The sequence below is a fragment of the Coffea eugenioides genome, chromosome 1 (assembly GCF_003713205.1).
Source record: "Coffea eugenioides isolate CCC68of chromosome 1, Ceug_1.0, whole genome shotgun sequence".
NCBI classification, from domain to species: Eukaryota; Viridiplantae; Streptophyta; class Magnoliopsida; order Gentianales; family Rubiaceae; genus Coffea; species Coffea eugenioides.
Genome location: NC_040035.1, coordinates 8,428,822 through 8,448,605, shown reverse-complemented (window position 1 = coordinate 8,448,605; position 19,784 = coordinate 8,428,822). Strand labels below are relative to the sequence as shown.

The window sequence follows — 19,784 nt, the reverse complement described above, 5'->3', positions numbered from 1 at the left end:
ACACGTGAACTGATTTGGAACAAGAGTATGTGACTCAAAACACAAAAGAAAAGAAGGATATAACCTGGTGGTTGTCGACTAACTCTGATTACCAACTGATGTGATCTACACTTGACACGCGATCTAGACAACGAACACCAATGGTTTGGCAACGGAAATTTGACCCAATATAATCCCCGAAATAGCGAATAATATTGATACTATCTCAACCCACTACTTAACGAATTAGCGAACCAAACTATAGGTAGACGAACGCCACAACTAAGGAGTTACTTGATTGATAAGTTTACTTGAATAACTTGAGAAAGACTATCAAATATTCAAAGACCTCTCTTGGAAAGAGAAAAGTGAAAACTCACAATTTTATTGATTCAAAAACTGATTATGAAGGTCTCTTGCCTTGGATTTTATATAGCCATACACTGGACAACCTAAAGTGAATTGGATTCACTTAAACTAGATTTAAGGTGAATTGGATTCATTTAAATTAAAAATACTTTAAGCAAATTAGGCTAGGTTAGGGCTTTGGGCCGTGATAAGGACTAACAATGGACTATCTAATATTTGGCCAAGTAGAAGGCTGTTTGGCCGAATTTATTGAACAATAAATAACTAAAAGAATGACAAATAAGCCTCGGCTTTGATTAAGGCACTTTGTAAGACTATTCTTCATTTGACTCTTCAACATGGAGTTAGGTGTATATTGTTGAATTTTCATTCTTCAAGCCTTCAATGATCTTCAAATTGTCTCCAACTCTCTCTTAGATAGTGCATACAAGAGCTTGAGGAGCTTCGCGCATCTTCTTGGCACGAGTTCTTGTGATCGGACCACTTGAACGGAGTTGTGGGCTAGAGTGGGGGATCCAGATCATATCATATGTGACTATTGATGGGTCAAGTTATGAAAGTATAACAAAGGCCGTTTTGATCCTATGTTGGTGTAATTGATAGATCAAATTGGTTGTAGATGCATTTTGATAATGAAAGTAAAGTTGAACTCATACGGTTAATTGCAAAACATAATTATAAGGTTACACATATAGTCCAACTGAAAATTGTTGGATCTTTAATCCAACGTTGGATTTATATGTGAATAATTATATGTTGCAGACTGTCAAATAAGATTAAATCCAATTAAAGTGATCAAATATGGTTTGCACTTTAATATATCTAATAGGATGTGAGTTTTTAATGTGTAGAGACTTAAGAGTGTTTTCTATTTCTATGATGGGTTGAAATAGGAATCTAAAAGATAACAGAAAAGTTATCTATAAATAGGGTTATGGTCCCCAAGTCATACGTATCTTATTGTCATATTTTCTAGTACCACAAAATAGCCTTTCTCGATATTCCATCCTCAAGAGAGATACCAGAGAGAAACTAAAGTGCTCTCTTAAGAATTAGCGAATACATGTTAACCTGAAAGGCCACCCCAAAAATATCTTCAAGGATTCAAGTGTCAGTTTGTCAACATGAATCCAGATACGCTTTCGTAATTTTACTATTAATTTATTTCTTAATAATCGCCATAAAAATTTTGGATTTAATAGGTGATGTTTTTCACCAAAAACTAATATAAACTACTACCCAACAGTTTTAGAACAAGCCCTTAGTGTATTGGAATATATATGAATGCTAGAGAAAATACTATGAATAATCAATGTGTGACCATTGGCAAGTCCCTGCAGAGAAATATTTGTTCAATCCTTCTCTCTCGTGTGTGTGTGTATTTAAAGCTGACTGGGAATACATTATTAATTTTCAAATTCAAGCAATTTTAGAACAAGCCTTTAGTAGATTGGAATGTCTGAATGCGACATTAAATACTAAGAATATTTAATATGTGACCACTAGCAAGTCCCTGCAAAGAACTGATATGAGAAGCCATGAAACTGTCAATATAGGAAGGGATTCCATGAGCTTGTTGTATCTACTAATTGAAAAGCCTGAACTGCAGAGCATAGGATGTTCGTCTAGTTTATCCACCGTTGCTTTTGAGCATTTAATTCTTTTTACCCCACTTGCAGTTTTATATTCTAGAAAGAAATATTTTAATCTTTTTTTTCAGTGAAAAGAAGAACGGATTATACTACATCGATCTCTAACTTATATATATATTCCTATCGTTTTGAAAAAAAAAAGATCTCTAACTTAACCAAAGTCGAGAGATCAAGTTGATCATACACTCACATGGCTTGTATAATGACTCCAGAGGCTTGGCCCTGGCCTAGTTGAGCCTGGATTTTCTTCCAAATCCTTCATTGCAGGCCCTACTCTTTCCCACTCAAAGCATTAAATAAAAGTGCCCAATGGCAACACGGTTAGCAATATCGGCCGATTACGATGTGAATTAGTCGAGTGGTAATCAGAACGGAGGAGACTAATACGATACCGATTGTCGAATCGTGGATAATACTATATTCGTGATGCATGGTATCGGCCAATATATCTGAATCCATTCGGATATTTTTGTAGATTGTGTTTTTTTTTATTTTTTCTAATTTTAGTAATTTTTTCAGATTTTTTGAAAATTTTTATGTGCTATAATGTGTATATCACCCGCTATTCAACCGATATGCCGTGACAGATGTGAAACAACCACGACCGCGACCCGTGACGGCAAACCATGAATGACAAGGCAACTAACTTCATAGCCAAAGCAGCTCCTGAACAAGCTCTCTTCCCTTTTCCAAATGGAAGAAATTGTACCCTTCATTGCATCCCCCTTGATCATAAATCCCTTCAAAATTTTCCGGCTTAAACTTGTTTGCTTCTTCCCAAACATTAGGGTCACCATGGATCCCAGTTTTCTCCAGTCATTGTTACGTGCAACTCTTATTCTTTGACTTTTGCAATCAGGGCAAACTAAGATATTCAATTTAAAAGCAGTGCAATTACTACTGTACTGGTATAATGATTATTTTGTTTTGGTTCTTCACACCGTTTCCAGGCTCCCTGGTGTTCAATTAGATTGGTGAATAAATAAGATGCCTAATTAGGCTTGTGGGATTGTGTTTTCCATCTCCTTCTCCACAATGTAGAATTGGAATCATTTAAGGTCTGTTTGGTTGGGAGTAAAATGTTTTCCATGGGAAAATATTTTCCATGGAAGTATTTTTTCAAGAAAATAATTTCTTTTTCATCATTTTTGGGTGTTTGGTTAGCCTATTGAAAATATTTTCTAACTTCATTTTCTGGTGTTTGTTTAACATTTGAAAATATTTTCCAACTTTGGAATATGATCTTGCTTACCTCTACCTTTAGTTTTTACAAATTCTAACCACACATTCCTTCTACAGAGAATTGAAAAATCCATTCCATTGTTTAGCTTTAGTAAAAATCTTAGGAAATTGCATATATGAATAAAAAATTTCCTTAGTAGCAATACTAGTGGAAATTGATTTTTCCACTCAATGTATGTAGACATCAAATTTTTGTCAATTTTTTATGTGATGAGTCATTTATTTTCTTTCATTTTAATGTATATTTTTCTCATTTTTTTGTAGGTTTATTTTAAGAAAAGAAAATTATGAAAAGAAAAAATCAATCAAAATCAAAAGAAAAAAAAAAGAGATCAAAATCAAATCATGACTAAACTTACATATTTTCATCATTTTCCTACCAAATACACTTAACCCATTTCTACACTCAATTTTTTGACCTTTCTTTTCAGTTGGAAATTTCATCATTTTATCTCATGGTTCTTTCTTGTCTTTGATAAAAAAAAAAAACTATCATTTGGCCCAACCTAACACTCCAACTCTTCCCTCTATTGACTCTCTCGGCTGTTTCTTGTTCCTCCCAATAGAAAAGACACCATCAGACACCTAGAAGAAGGGGACTCAATCTCCCTCACTCTGCTCTCGGCTCTCTCTCAATTCTCCCTCTCATTTGGTTAACAGCAACACAAACAAATCTCACTCATTCTCGGCTCTCTGTTTTCTCTCAACTACACCAACAAACACCAACACAAAACCTCATTCTCTCCCTCTCGGTTCCTTTTCTCCCAACACACTCACACACAACAAAAAGAAAGAGGGGCAGCTACCAGTTGGACAATCAAAGCTTGGAATTTCCTCCAAACTCTAGCCGACGGACCGTAATTCTAGTTGAGGTATTTTTCCTTTTCTTTTTTCAATTTCTTTTTCTTTTTCTTTCCCTTTTTTTACTAGTTATATTTGAAGCATGTTTAGTTGCTGATTTGTCCCTTCCTCTTGTTGGTTTTATTGTTGTGGTGTTGTTGGGCAAGTCCAAGACTAGATTGAGGAAAAGAAAGATGATTTTTGTGCATGCATGCTAAACGTTTGATAAAATGCCAAAACAAAAAAAGAATTAAAGTAGTGAATTTCTATGCATATTTTTTAGTGAAATAGATGGTTATAACTAATGTGTGGCCTGAAGGACATTCGGTTATTCAAAATTTTGGAATTTTGAGCCTTAGAAGCATTGAAGTTTTTTTTTTATTTTTGAACTGTTTTGATTTAATTCATCATATTGTTGTTGTTTTTCTATTGATCTGAGTTTGTAGTTGTAATGTAGAGGTTATAAGGAGTGTTTTGGCATAAATTTTATAGTTTTTAGTGGTGATTATGGTGTTTTAAAAAAATAAAAAATCGGGCTGTTTTTTTTAACATTTTGGCCACTTTCGGGTCATTTTTTGTAAAAATTAACTTCAAAAATGGAATCTACGTGAAAAATCGAGTTGGGTGTGTATTTTGATAATTTTATGTGATCGGAAAAAATTCGCCCGCGACCGACGGCGGCGCCGCCTGCAGCCAGCACGGCTGCCATGGCCGCCAGAAGCGTCACCCTGCTGGAGAAGGAGAAAGAAGAAATGAGAGAAAGAAGAAATGAGAGAAAGAAGAAGAGAAGGAAAAAGAAAGGAAAGAAAAGAAAAATGGAATGGGCTAAAGTTTTTTTTTTTTTCTTATGGGCTTGTGGTTATTTTAGTTAGGTTTTTGGGAATGGGTTTCGGTTTATTTTTTTTGGGTTTCGGTTTGGGCTAGGAGTTCAGAGTTCATGTATTTTTGGTTGGGCTTGAGTGATAAAATGATGGGCTGGCTTGCTCGTTTGTCTTGGACTTTCGGCTAGGCTTAGGTAGTGTTCGGCCCAAAGAAAAAAATGATGGCCCGATAGCCTTTTTCTTGCCCAAATCAGAAACCGAAATTTGTACTTTAGCCCCTGATCTTTGGAGTAGTTTTACAGTGGCCCAAAACATTTTAAATTCCTTTCACTTAGGTCCTTAAATTAATTGTACTTAGGTTCCTGAACTTTATCTTTTGTTTAATTTGGACCCTAAACTTTAGAAAATTATATTTTTACCCCCAAAAGTTTTTCAATTTTGTGCAATTCAGTCCCTGGTGAATTTTGACTCTCTTTGTTATGATTGTTTCTTTTCTTTAATAGTTAATTATGTTACTTTTGAATATATTTAACTTGTAATTTTTAGATGTTCTTAAATTTCTTTACATTTGACATATTAGTGTGAATTTAGTATTTTTATCATTATTATTATTTTCAATTAAATTGGTGCCATGATTCTTTTGTTCATTTTGAGTATAAATAGGGCAATTTAACTTCCATTTAGTCACCACTTCAAAAGGAAGGTATCCCTATTATTATTCAAATGTCAATTACGTGCTCCTATGTGTTTATATTTTTTTGCATGCTTTGTTATTTATTTAATTCAAATGTTCATTCAAATTTTCTTATATTTGTTTAGTTAATTTTTATAATTATTTAAATACCTCAAAAATATAATAGATAGGATAATTAAATTTATTTTATTTTATTTTCCCATTTTAGACTGTAGTTAGGGTCCCCGATGTAATAGGTAGGTAGTGTGTTTATGTGGCTTATGTGTTATATGCTTTATCCATTTTCCTTAGGATTTTTGTATCTAGATATTATGTTTACGTGTTACGTGCTATGTGCTCTTATGTGTTTATTTGTTTTTAATTTATGCCTTATTTCTTTTATTATGTATTATTAATGCATGACGTCACCACACTAGTCCAACGCTAGTTGTGGTTTCTCCCTCCGTTTACTTGCTAGTCCAACACTAGTAAGGACTTTTAGAAATGGGTTAGTCCAACGCTAGACCCTTAGATTGTTCATGCGTTAGATTCATCTTTGTGTGATATTCATTATATTTTCATACATATTTTCATTTTTAGGATCTTTTCTCATTTGCATGATATTTCCTATTATATTATCCCCTATCCTCTATATGTGTTAATCATATCATTTAGAATTGCATTTCATTTAAGAAATTGTGGAATAAGTTAGTTCATTTACTTGTTAATATTAGGAGAATTATTCTTTGAACATGGATATGGGTGATTATAACTCTTTAGTTTAAATACCCCATCGATGCCTGTATAAGAAAATTATGTCACAAGTTTTTGTCTCCTCTACCCATTATATTGCATTCCTATTCTTTGGCCACTTGTATCTAGATATATAATTTAAGTTTCTTTTCTTTTCTTTTGTTTGAATTTCATTCATGCATATTCGTAACCCCTTCAAAGAATTATTTTAGCCTTCGTAATCAATGTGATTGGTATCAATTAAACCCTTGAATAGATATTTTGACCCTTTTGACATTTTTATAAATTTAAATTTGCATCCATGTAGGAAACATTCAAACGTGATGAATTTAAGGGTTAAATTGAGAAAATTTTTTACTAAACCTCGCAACTAGCTTAGATTAGGTTGAAAGGGTACCTTAGGTTTGAATTAATCGAACCTTTGCCTTTCCTTTCTTCAACCGTGATTCCCGAACACATTTTCTCTTGATTTTCAAAGACCCGGAGTTGTCGAAAAGGGTTTTATTTTATTTTATTTTGTCAAAAAACACTTTTTGGTAACTTGATACACCCAAATTCAATACCAAGTGGCGACTCTTCTTTTTTTTAAAAATCCTTTTAGATTAAATTTTGGACCTAAACTGTCGCATTCTTTAAAGTTCCATTCTAGGTCCTTTTTCACTTATTTTTAAATAAAAATCACATTTTTTGTAAACATCTTTTATTTTCATCGCAAAAAATGAGGCGCGACAATGTAAATATATGGGCAACACCTTTCTTCTCCTACCAAACCATCTATTGTCTATCTATTGTCAAGTGGTTCAACCATTCTTATTGGTTCCTGCATAAATACAACGAGTCTGAAAAGCCACCCCTTTTGCGCTTCAACGAGTCTTGTTGCTCTGCTTCATCAACTATGCCTTTCCAGTATCGAGTGAGCGAGAATTCTCTTGCGCTTCATGATTTCATGTCTGCTTTTGATTTCATCCCTACTTTTCCAATGCCAAAGTTTGTAACTATAATAGTATCCTCCCTGCTCAATCCACACCTTCTTGTACCATTCCAGATAAGTCATATCTATTTTTATGTCATTCAGTTTCTTTGTACGATCAAAGATATTCCTCCTCCATATTAGATAATCTTCCGTCCTACTTGCCACATTTGCTATCAGAGAGGTAGTCGTATGGTTGCCCTGTTGCTGTCTTGTTGAAATAAATACCCTTTAAAGAAAGCAGAAGAAAAATGAGAAAAATGACTTTCATCACGTGTTATGGTAAAGTAACTTGTAGTCTCTTGACTCCAATAGCTTCCAACTGTGTCATAGTTTCTGCTTAAGCAGTTTTCCACTAATGAACGCAAGCTTATTGGTCCTTATCCTAGACTATGGAGTGCAAGCAGCTAAACATGTCAAGATACCCTGTACATGAGTTTAAAACCTTTCAGCTGCTCCCTGAATTAGTAGATCCCTGAATTAGATGATCCAATAAGCATGAAAACCATTAGAATTGCTCTTACTAGATTACATACAACATCTTTTTTCGTCAAAAGAATCTCATATATTAAAAATCTGCATTAACGTTTTACAATGGAAGCAAAAAATATAATTTGCAGCATTTCAGATCCCTCAACAAAGATACGATGAACAGAAGTGTTCATATTAAGTCCTTTAGTTGCTTGTCTAGAATGAACTCCTTTTTAAAACTAACCACTATGACTTAGAGCAAAAACTGCATTAGAAGCTCTAAGTCACAGATATATACCAACAGTAATTGTAAATTGAGTTTCCTAAGAGTCACCACAAAATTCCATTCAAATGAAAAGCCAGGAAGATGTACAACAACTGTTGCATACAAATCACAAAACTCATCTGTTTCTCATCATCTAACCCTCATCATTTTTATCATTATACTGCCAGATGCCTTGTAGATGATATATGACTTGTTGATTATTGTATTAAAACGAAATTAAATAAGCCTACATTTCTCTGTTATACATGGATGGACATCAGAACTACGGGAAGCTTGGCCATTAGATGCTAATTGTTAATGACATGATCCAATTCATAGGCCGAACTACTACTCTTGGAACTGTACACATCATGTAATAAGACAACGACGACTTTGTACAAAAATATGAAGAAAGATTTCACCTTTCTTGTTTGAGTCATTCGTCAATCTCTGTGAACTACGCCAGTTGCTAGAAATTAAAAAAAAAATAAATAAACAATAAGCGTTGAATTGACATCACTCAGACCAAAAAACCCATTATATCCATCTGTAGCTGTCATTCAAATTCATCAGGATACTCAAAATTGGCCTCATACTGCTTCCTGTGCAATGGTAAATTTGAGTGCACTATTATTTACGCCTAGGTGAAGTTGATACAAAGTAAAGCATGACTTCTAAGTTGCAAAATCTTATACAAATCTCTCACAAAAATATGAGAAAAATTGGATTAGAGATAAAATGAAAGCGAAAGATACACAAAATTGGGGAAAAAAGGCTGCCAAGTGGAATCTCTCAAACATCAACTTGGTAAAATACATTCAATTTGATAGTGCAAATGGAAGTATAATCTGAAGTTCTTGAAATCAAGAGGAAGTCTCACCTGTCCCAAACAACTCATTCATCACCCAATTGTTGTCAACAGGGACAGCAGATTCCATGACCTTGTGAAGCATGCCAGTGCACCGTCTCTATCAGTTTCAAGAACAAGGCAACTTCCTAATTTACTCCCGCAGGCAATCCTCTCTTTTCCACATAATTTCTTAAGTTAATGACAATAAATTGGATCGGATTCTCCTCAACCTTTGAATTTTCTTGAATCCTATCACATGAAATCGTTAAAACCCCATACTGGAGAACCAAATTAACCATAAAGTTAAAAAAAAAAAGAAAAAAAAAGAGAGACTTGCATGTCACTGGAACCTGACCTGAAACATCGAACATGGTGCCTTTGTCGTTGCTTGTCGCCGGAGATGGAAACGAAGCCCATTGTGAATCGCTCAGACTCTCTGTCCTTTTAATTGTCGGGTCTTTCAAATTGGTTTCGTTAAATTGTGGGAACAATCGACTTCAGATCTGGGCACAAATTCGCGATAGCCTTGGGTTTGAAAAAGAGAATGGAGCCTTATTGTTATCTATAATATTTAAGGGATCGTACATGAAGATGAACTTCAACAAAAAATTTGAACCGATGATTTTTTCTCTCAAAAACTAAACCTACAACTCACGTGATAGTTATTCCGTTTGTCTTAATAGTCAAATTAGACGGAATGATGCAAAACATGCAATTTGGTTAATTGACTGATATTTTTTGCTAAGAAACTAGTTTAGTGACCTAAACTACTGCACAAGTGTATAGTTCAGTGACATTTGGCGTCATTTGCTCAAAAAGCAATGATGCGTGGCTGAGAAGTGTCCATAATGCGATACTTTTGATCAAAGTATTGTGAAAAGTTTAGAATTGTGACAAAAGTATGATAATTTAGAAAGGACAAGCAAAACTAATGTACTTTTGATCTTAATGTTTGGCTTTTATGTTAAATGGGTCCTCAATATCTCAATCAAAGTAAATTTGGTCCCAAACCTCTAAATTTTTTATACATTTAGGGCAATTGATATTGGCACAATACCATCGTTTAACCTAAAATGTTGCTCTTTATTAAACAAGTAAAGATTGGATATATATATATATATATACATTTGATATACAAATACAAAATTAGTATTAGAAAAAGCAAAATATATTATAGTTTAATATATATATATATATATATAACTTTATTAATTACTATTACAGAATTCTTGCATTACCAGTGGATGCAAGTTCCAAATGGTTGTAATTGTGATTATAACAACCATTGATTGTAAAGTACCAATTGAAATGTTTTTATGAATTTTTGAAAAAAAAATTCTTCAGTTTTATTGTTTTCCTACCTATTAAGTTTAATGTTCCAATAATAATGCTACAAAATAATTATTTTAAGTTTTATTCTCTCTCTTTCTCTCTCTCTCTCTCTCTCTATATATATATATATATATATATATTTCATAGGCTCTAGGACCATACGAGTCCTAATATTTTCTAAACCTTAAAAGAGTAGTATGTGACTTTAGGTTCCGGAATAGCAATACATTGTACTGTGAATTTGCTGAATTCAAGAACATATAGAGACAGAGAGATTTGCCTTTGCAATACAGCAGCAGTTCTTTGTCGTAACTAAATTGATTCCTTAGTGTTCTTTATACAACCTACATCAGCTTGAAGAGAGTTTGAACAGCATTTGTACTCTGATTGATATCAGGGACCCTCACTCAAATATTGATGCAATGATATTTGTTTAAAAGGAGCAAGGAGTTAACGTCTACTCTATCTCGATAACCACTACCAGTGATTTTTTGTTCAAGTCAAATAAACAGGAACCTCAGAGAAACAAAAGCTAACTGTTACAACATAATCTATCTACTTCATGATGTGCACCTCGTAATGAATAATCTCACAGGCTCATATCCAAAGCTAAGTTATAAGAAGCCATTTGCAGGCTAGCAGCAACGTCCCACACTCTTTTATCCAATTGAGCTGTCCTTTTGTACCTTCGGCCTTTCATTATGCTAGCCTTCAACCACAACCTACTTAGATCATGGATTAGCCAGTAGCCCCTTTCTCTTTGTAACTAGGAAGGGAACTTTGTGCTGTTGAAATGAGAATATCCACACCAGGAAGAAGTTCTTAACAGGCAACTCATGTAGGTGATAATACCGCCTCGAACGGTTAAAGAAGCAGAGCGGCAGATCTTTGCTTCAACTTTCATATTTAAGGTAACTTCTGTTAATCCACTGATACATGGTAGCAGTATACCAATTTACCTGCCAAGTGTAGAATACTTATTTAACATTAAAGACAAACAAACTACACAAGAACCTGGCCCCTGAACATTCAATTTTTAAGAAAAGAAATTGCACGCATTGAGCTGACTAAGAATGTTTAGGTACCGTACGACTTACCGCATGTTCGAACTATAGGAGGGAATATCTTCTTCAATGTTCTTAATGCCACTAAGACAGGGTGGCATTGCTGCTCCAAAGTAAAAGAATGCCATCATTCTTGGCAACTCATCTGCCGTTCGAATTGCTGAAGAAGCAAAAGGAAATAAAGTTAAATCACAATGATAGTTTCTTTTGAAGGCAATCATGAACTTCTTAACACATGAACTTTACATTTCTCGCGATGTAAGATTTTCCCTGCTTTAATAAATATGAACTCTGGGAAAACAGAGACTTGTAGAGCAGAGACCAAACCAAGCTCGTTAACACCATCAATTGCTACACACTATTTTGAAATACACGTATCAATATGCCGAACATGGTAAACTACCAAATAACCTAATAACTCAAAGCCTTCACTTACTCTTGGAGATGGTAGCCTGCAGTTCCATATGATATGCACAGCGTTCTCCAATTCATTCCTAATCTTTTCATTTTCCTTTGGTCTGCATAGATCATAAAGCTATGAGGAATAATGAAGAAATCCTTACAGAAGCAACCAATTATAGATCTTTTAAAATTCTTTCCTTTGGATTGCATTCTTGAGGATTTTTTCAGAAAAATCAGCACTTTCTCGTGGATGAAAAGGTGGTCGGCAAACTATAATGGGCATTGTAAAACGTGTTAGCAAAATGCTCCAAAAAATGTTTTGTCAATGACTATTTTGCTCAATATAACCCAGCTCAGAAAAAGTAGCTGCAAAGGGTGTCAGCAAAAGCCTTCCATCTGCATTTTCATATTACTATATTTTTCCAGATAACAGCTCTGCAAATATATATGTAGACAAATGCCACAAAGTTATCCAAAACCCAGAAAATTAGGATCAACAAGCAAGGGGAAGAGCACAAGAGGGGAGGTAGAGGATCATATCAATTCTTTCAAAATTTTGCTGTTCAGTAACTTTGCCAAGTCAAGCAACCAAGCATGCCTATGTAGGTGAATCAAATCAAATAACGCCAATTGCAATCAGTAAATTCTTGTTGGCATATTACCAGGACCTCAGTTCTATGTTTGCAAGTTATTCGATGCAAGGTAGAATATATAAGCAAGCCAGAGTTCAAAAACTGAGAAGACATAGTCACATAATACTGCGACCTTAAGATAAATCGACAAACACTTAGCTGGCAATAGCCTGCTATAAAGGTCAAAGTAACTCAACAAAGGCTATGCATATGCAATATCAATAGCATTTCTGGACAAACGTTCCTAAATGTTTAACCCAGGGAGGGACATATCACAGCAGAAGAATAAGAACTCAAAGAGATCACCTAGCTAAGAAATTGATAGCCAGAAATTATCCCAAAATGATTCAGGCACAGCAAATAGTCAGGCATCAGCACTAATCTACAACACTAAGCATCATATTAAAAGACAGGCAATTTGAGGTAACTAATCCCAGCAACATTTTAAAAAGAAAAACATGGACATTAAAACCAATTAACTTGCACTAAAAGAGTGCCAATGACAAAAACAAAGTAAAGCAAACAAACCTTTTATAACGGTTATGTACAAGAACAGCTAAAGGACTGATGTCCTTGAACACTGCCTCTTCCCATTCTGCAGATGTTATGTCCTTAATTGGACGGATATAATCATCATCTTGCCACACAATTTCATTTTCACTATCATAGTTGTCATCATCATCCTTCTTGACATTTTTAATGGTAATCTTGTTGAAGAATTGACCTAAGCTGAAACCCCAACCATCAGCATCTTCTGGCCAATCGGGGTCATCTTCCTCAACAACAAGAGGATAATCCGCCAAAAGCTTTTGCATCTTTTTTCTACGTTCATCAGGATCTACCTCTTCATCAATGGCAGGGTTCGTACTGATCACTTCCCTAATTTTTTTCCTCCATGCCTGCCTCTCTTCATCATCCATATCAAAGGCATCATCAGGTATAGAATTTTCACCAGATTTTTTGCTTCCTTTCTCCCTCCCATCCTCTGCCTCTGATACACCCACTGCTTTAGTAGTCTTTAACCTATATTCTCTGAACCCATGAACCTGATCAAAAACCCCTACCACTAAGACCTCCACAATGATATGAATTGACACACAAATGAATATTATGAAGTAGAAATAGACATTAGACACGGAAGGGAAATGAGAATCAGATGCACATACCCATGAAGGCGATCTGGATAGGCTGTTCATAGACATCCAGGTTGATGATATAAGAGTTTGGTTCTGTTTCTTTCTCCTCATAGAGAGATCACCATAGCATGAAGAAGAATCTTTTCTGCCTTTTATTTTAATAGGTGAGAACCAAGACTGCAGCCTCAATGCATCCATTTGTTGTAACCACGACTGCCTTTTATCTTAGTAGCTGAAGAACAACCTTTACTGCAAGGTCCTCTTATTGCAACCAGTGCTGCAAAATAACAGTGAAAACATTTTCAACTTGAGTAGCAGCAATAGTGGCCTCAATAGACAAGAAAAGACGCGTGTGCAATACAAATGCAGAAAAGAACCCAAAACAAATCCAATCTCAATATCCACGTAAAGGTAGAAGCTTTACTCCTAAATTACAATGGCAAATGTCAATGGTTAAACAGGCTATCTTATCTTTATTCCACGGAAACACAGTTAGCAATTCCTTCTTTCCAGTCTTCCAGGAAAAAAAACGAAAATAAGAATATATTTCACGAAACTTTTCGTCTGTACTTGACTTTGTGCGATCGCGTTCTTCTCAACCATCAGGGCAGAAGCATGAGATAAAGAAAGTATGATATATGAAAGGGCAGGACACTAAAAGATCCTTCGAAAAAAATAATCAGAATTTAGCAAACACCAACAGCAGTGGAGTGCTGAAAAATGAGATTCGAGCTAAATACACACTACTCATTCAACAGCCAACCCAGCAGCCTCAGAATGTGGAATTAACAAACAAAGCCCCATAGAGCAACCCCTTCCTTTGTAGCAGAAAAATGGAAATGTGCAATTTTCCAATGATTAAAAGAAAAGAAAAGGACAAATAGATAACAATAGAGAAGCTTTAAATTACAATTACATGAGAAGATGTCTCAAGGTTATCTCCATAGGAAAACTCCCACAACCCCTCACTCCCCAGTGGAAAAGATGCTGTCCACTTTTCAATTGAAATCACAGAGAAAGATTCAAACTTTGATTTGGGGAAAAAAAAAACGAAAAAAGGCAACATGCAGCAGGGAGGACTCGCATATATTTGTACTACTACTAACTCCCGATGGCATAGAAGGTACAAAAGTTTAGTAGTAACCAAGAAAGGGATTTGAAGGCGGGCTTCTTACCACTTACAATAGTATTTTGTTTTGGTACTGTGAAAAGCTTGAATCCAGAGAAGGAGAGATACAGAGGTGGAGTGCTGAAGTTCTTTGCTTTGCGGATGGAAACCGGTCTCCTCAATTCTTTCTTAGTTCTTCTTGCTGGTATTTAGTATTACGGACTACAAAAGATAGCAAACTTGGTATCCTGCTAATGTTTTCTACTCTAGCAGTGGCATGGCGAATTTCTGGAGCAAGGGATGATACAATAATAGGGATAATTTCAGAAACCGCCCGTGTGAACTTTTATAGCTGTTGCACTTGCACGACACACTTCAAAGTATGTTTATAGGTAATTTGCATCCAAAATCCACTGAAAAGTAACTAATTTTTATGTATCGTTCACTTTATCACTGAAATGATAACTGTATTCTCAAATAATAATTGAACAGATAAAAGCATCCTTCATGTCCGATTGGCCATTGTGTTGCATAGAGTGGGATGTGATGGTCCATAAAGTATCTAAATAATTTTGGAATATGATGTATGTAAAAAAAAACTATTGTTTGGAATATTATTTATATATCAATTATTTTTGGTACTTTTTTCTTTACTCTTTACCTTGTTCCATTTTACATTTTTCTTATTCTTTTCTGTCTTGTGTGACTAGTTATTTCAATTTTTTACTATCATTATTTATCTATTATTTTTAATGAACTTCAACTTATTCTCTTTTCATCTCTTTTTTATGTTCAGTTATTACTAGTAATAATAATTGCAAATATATGTTAGTTATGTGCAAAGCATATTTTGTATAGTATTCAAATTATTTAGATACATCAAAAACAAATGAGCCCATAATAAATCTAATTATTAATAGTAAAGTGACAAATAATAAGATTAAAATAAAAAAGAAAATATTAGTAGTAGTATATTATTGGTTAATGACTTTTTTTTAGAAATTTTTTACTCATTTGAGAAGATAAAATTTTCGTACTTTTTGTTTTCTTTTTGGATAACAAAATTATTTCGAATAATATTTTACTTGCATCACAAATACAATTTGCAATCAACTTTTTATCTTTCGAACCATCTTTTTTTTTTTTTTTTTTTTTGCATAGATCACATCCCAAAAAATACTACATTAGTTATTCCAATTAATTTTCTTCTTGAATTGTGAATAGTCCATGAAGTGCATAGAGGTGCCATTCTTCCACACCTGCATCTTGAGTTGAAGTTTGTTGCTTCATATGCATCGCTTGAGCTGCAATTATTAGGACTATGCTCAATGTAGAAATTGTGCAGCATTTGTGAAAAAGAGGAAATAAAAGGGGAAAAACTATGATGAAAATGATAATAAATGAGTAGAATGAACAAGTAACGATAGCTGGAGATAGCCATTTATATTTGTTTGAAAGGACGACAATTATATCAAGAAATTTCAATGGACAGAGCTTGCAAGACACGCGCTTTGTATGGTCATGAAATCTGTGAACGATAGTTTTCTTAGGGTGCAAAGTGCCTATAAACATACTTTGGAGTATATTGTGCAACAGCTATAAAAGTTCATGAGAATTTTCTATATTTAACCCTATATATCTAGGGATGGCAACAGGGACGCGTACCCGCGCTCATCCCGGGGGGAAGTAATAGGGCGGGATGAGGGGAATTTTTTTCCCTCGTTTTAACCCCATCATGAAACATCAAGCACAAAGAAAAGAATTAATCCCTGAAGTCATCATCGGGACAAGCATATCCACCACCCTTGCAAGTCTAGACGGGCAATAAATTAATCCCGCTCTACCCAATGCTTGTGTAGACCAATTTTCAGTAATGAGACAAAATTTTCCCTATTTTGTGGAAGTAAAAGATATGACAAATTAATGGTCCTTGTATGAACGGTAACTTTTGAACCTAATACTACGCATATAGACTTAATTATAGGCACAAAGATTGAGAAATCAACTTGACGAAAAGAGCCATACTCATGGAAGCGGACAAAACAATTTTAGACCAAACATCCGATCCCATCTTTCAGCGAATTCAACGAGCCTCCGTTCACAAAACAAGCAAGAGAGGAATACATGAATGTGGGTTGGATCCTCATAACTAGGCTGGTTATAGACAAAGCTTTCTAACCAAATTCTGGTAGCAGCAAAGTTGCCGTCGCAAGCCAGTGTTTGATCACATATGCTTCCACAGCAGTTTCAAATCCGGGGCAGTGGGCAGTAGACAGTAAATACCCTCCAGCATGCAACCCCCCCTCTCCTGTCATTTTCTTGTTCAATGAATAGCTAGAATGCCTCCATTTTACCTGCCCTTGAGCTCATCCATTCTCCCTTACAGGTGAATTGCAAAGGAGATCTTGGGTCAGACAAAATCAACAATTGGTGCAGAGCATCTCCAGAAATTGTCAACAACCAATGGGCATGAAAAGAAAGTGTCCATCCATAAAATAAGGAAAGGTGGTCCAAAGTTCAATCAGTCAGATCTAAGAATCTAATGAATAATAGGCCGCGTGTTAGACCTATAATTCGCGAAGTGCAGCCACATCGTCGGGCACTAAATTTGGTAAAGTTTCAACCGCGCTCCTTCACCACCGATTTGTTACGTTTTATCTTTGAACTTAGTCTGCCACAACCTTAAAAACAAGGGAAGTTCCGTGTTCAAAAAATGACAATAAATTTAACAGAAGAACTCCAAAAGATAATGGCAACCATCTTTGAGCTATAGTTAATAAATGGACCAAATGAATTTGAGTCAAAGGGGCAAACTAAACCTTGGCAAAGGTAACCAACCAAAGGATAGTTTGCCTTTTTAGATTAGCATTAAGAAAATGCTTGGAGGAGACACCACACTTAGTCACAATTCGACCATTTGATCACATCTCTAAAAGAAGATAGCAGGACTAGAATACAGTTTGTTCTTCACTTTTAGGAAACCCCTTTTGAAATAACACTGCACAAATAGCAGTCAATCGTGTACTTTTTCTAGTTTGGCCTTGAAGAAGCTGACTACAAGTGCATGTGGATATACATGAGAATTGTGCAGGTAAGTGCAATAGGAATTGGGACCCAGAAGTGAAGAACAAATTATGATGGAGGGAGCAAGTGTCTGAATACAAAGAAATACTCCAACGATCATCCTTTTTTAAGGCCACATACTCAAAGCTGACAAAGTAACCAAGACCACTTGTCCTTCACTTATTTTTGTGTTCCAAAAACAGAAATCCATTATTCAGCAGAAAAACAATAAAAAAAGAGAAAAAATCTCATATACATTCAAATCAATGTACTTTATTTTGCTTTCCTGGTACTCCTCATAACACCCGTATAGAGACCTGAAACAACATTAGTATCAGATATATCCACTTGCCGACTGAACTGAAAATTCAGATAAGAATCAACAGCACTCATTAGATTTGATTGATGAAGTTACAATATGCATAATCACTCCCAAAGTTTATAGCTTCTCTTCCACAAGCTTCGAGATTGTAGATCCAACCCCCCCTCTCTCTCTCTCTCTCTCTCTCTCTTTAAGTTGCCACTATCCTACACTTTCAAGGTTTGACTGTGATCCGACCACGATGACTGAAGTGCACAGATCAAAATAAGAGATGGAGACATGAAACTGTAAGTAGTAGTAGGTCGTCAACTTCTTATGCATTATAATCCTTCCTTGTTATGTTAAATTAAGCACACACATGCGGTACACTAAGTGTATTCTCCTTCATGCTTTCTGATCTACACGCTTAATTACAAACTCAAAGGCCAGCTTTACACCAGGAAAATGTTGTCATAGAAAAGCTAAATTGAAGAAAGACTAAGTCTTGACACAGTTAACAAAACAGCCCAAAGAAACTTCAGACCCATAGGAACCTTGTGACCATCAGTTTCAAAGAAAAAAAAAAATCATCAGTTTTCAATAAGGTTGCCCAAGCCGGTTGGTCCTTGATATGAACAAAAAGGGCCCATAGAACATTGCTGGTAATATGGCAGGGAAAAGGTGTCAGTTTGCAAGGACAAGCAAGAGTGCAAGAATAGCAGAGTAGTTAATAATGAAGGGGTATGCACAATTGATGATGATGCTGATTGATGGAATGATAACATACGCAAATAAATGATGAAAGTTGATCGCTGGGAGATATGTGGCACCTCTATTAGCAGCAGGAAATAAAGAAAAGAAAGCGCAAGAAAGCAGAGCAGCAATCAACTCCTGTTGTGAAATAAAACAAGCACAACAACCATCAATGTTAACCAGAAATGCAAATTGTAAAGTAGGAGCAGAAGAAAAGAAGTTTCCATGAATCAAAATGCCTAGAGAAAGAACAATCAATCCAAAATTGAACAGAATAAACGCATTCTGGCATTTAATTGGTTAAAGTAGCAACATTTGGTGCTATACTAATCGTAGGAACAAACGGCCAATAGAAACAAGCATAAAAAGAAGTCCGTAAAGAGTGAAGGAATTTGCTTCTTATTCTTACTTGAGAGAGAAGCACAAGGCCAGGCTGCTGGGAGTCCAACAAGCGGAGGCAAGTTGTATTACTATCAAGGGGCTGCTGCTGCTGGCGCCGATAGTGGGTCTCATTTTTAGTTGAAATATTAAGGACCAATTTAGCACACATGCTAAATATTGAGAACTAAACTTGCATTTCTCCTATAGTCGAAGTAGGACAACTAAGCAATGAGCATGGGTACGATTTGCAATTTGGTACCAACAATTTTCCATAGTTTGGCAATTGCCAGGATAAGTTTTACCTTGACCAGTACTAATTTTACCCTTTTAAGTGTGTTGCTGCATGCAAGTTTTGTAAAACAGTGCAGAAATCAACTCCTGTTGTCGTATAAAACAAACAAACAGATGTAAATGGTAAAGCAGGAGCAGAACAAAAGAAGTTTTCATGAATCAATGCATTGTCAAAGAACAGTATGTAATCAAATGGAGTAGCTGTATTCTCACACATAATTGATTAAACCGTCTATAAGTGCTTATAAACTAGTACTAGGTACAAATAATTAATAGTAGTAAGTATTAATAGTACTCCATAAAGAGTTGACATTCTTACTTGAGAGTGTCTAACAAGCAGAGGCAACAGTAGGCATACTCTTAAGCAGCTGCTGCTGCTGCTGCTGATAGTTGGTCTCCAAAAGGGACCGCAAATTCAAGAGCAAATCAGCCATCG

The 19,784-nt window shown here is 35.2% G+C and overlaps 2 protein-coding genes and 1 long non-coding RNA gene across 3 annotated transcripts; all 3 read right to left on the bottom strand.

Annotated features, from left to right (window-relative positions):
• Window positions 1-7,551: 7,551 nt before the first annotated feature.
• Window positions 7,552-9,477, bottom strand: LOC113748658. Its single transcript, XR_003464428.1, has 3 exons — window positions 9,241-9,477; window positions 8,916-9,134; window positions 7,552-7,774 (listed from the first exon to the last, which is right to left on the bottom strand). It is a non-coding gene; the product is annotated as an uncharacterized LOC113748658 (long non-coding RNA).
• Window positions 9,478-10,983: 1,506 nt separating this feature from the next.
• On the bottom strand, window positions 10,984-14,887 carry LOC113767120 (thioredoxin-like fold domain-containing protein MRL7L, chloroplastic). Its single transcript, XM_027311301.1, has 7 exons — window positions 14,634-14,887; window positions 13,482-13,728; window positions 12,844-13,361; window positions 11,718-11,799; window positions 11,528-11,639; window positions 11,315-11,441; window positions 10,984-11,146 (listed from the first exon to the last, which is right to left on the bottom strand). Exons 2-7 carry the CDS (start codon window positions 13,647-13,649, stop codon window positions 10,984-10,986), a joined length of 1,170 nt encoding a protein of 389 aa, XP_027167102.1. The 5' UTR covers window positions 13,650-13,728; window positions 14,634-14,887.
• A 2,949-nt stretch (window positions 14,888-17,836) lies between these two features.
• On the bottom strand, window positions 17,837-19,241 carry LOC113752204 (poly(ADP-ribose) glycohydrolase 1-like). The gene is made up of 3 exons (XM_027296336.1): window positions 19,086-19,241; window positions 18,711-18,814; window positions 17,837-17,939 (listed from the first exon to the last, which is right to left on the bottom strand). Exons 1-3 carry the CDS (start codon window positions 19,224-19,226, stop codon window positions 17,837-17,839), a joined length of 348 nt encoding a protein of 115 aa, XP_027152137.1. The 5' UTR covers window positions 19,227-19,241.
• Between the last annotated feature and the right edge of the window lie 543 nt (window positions 19,242-19,784).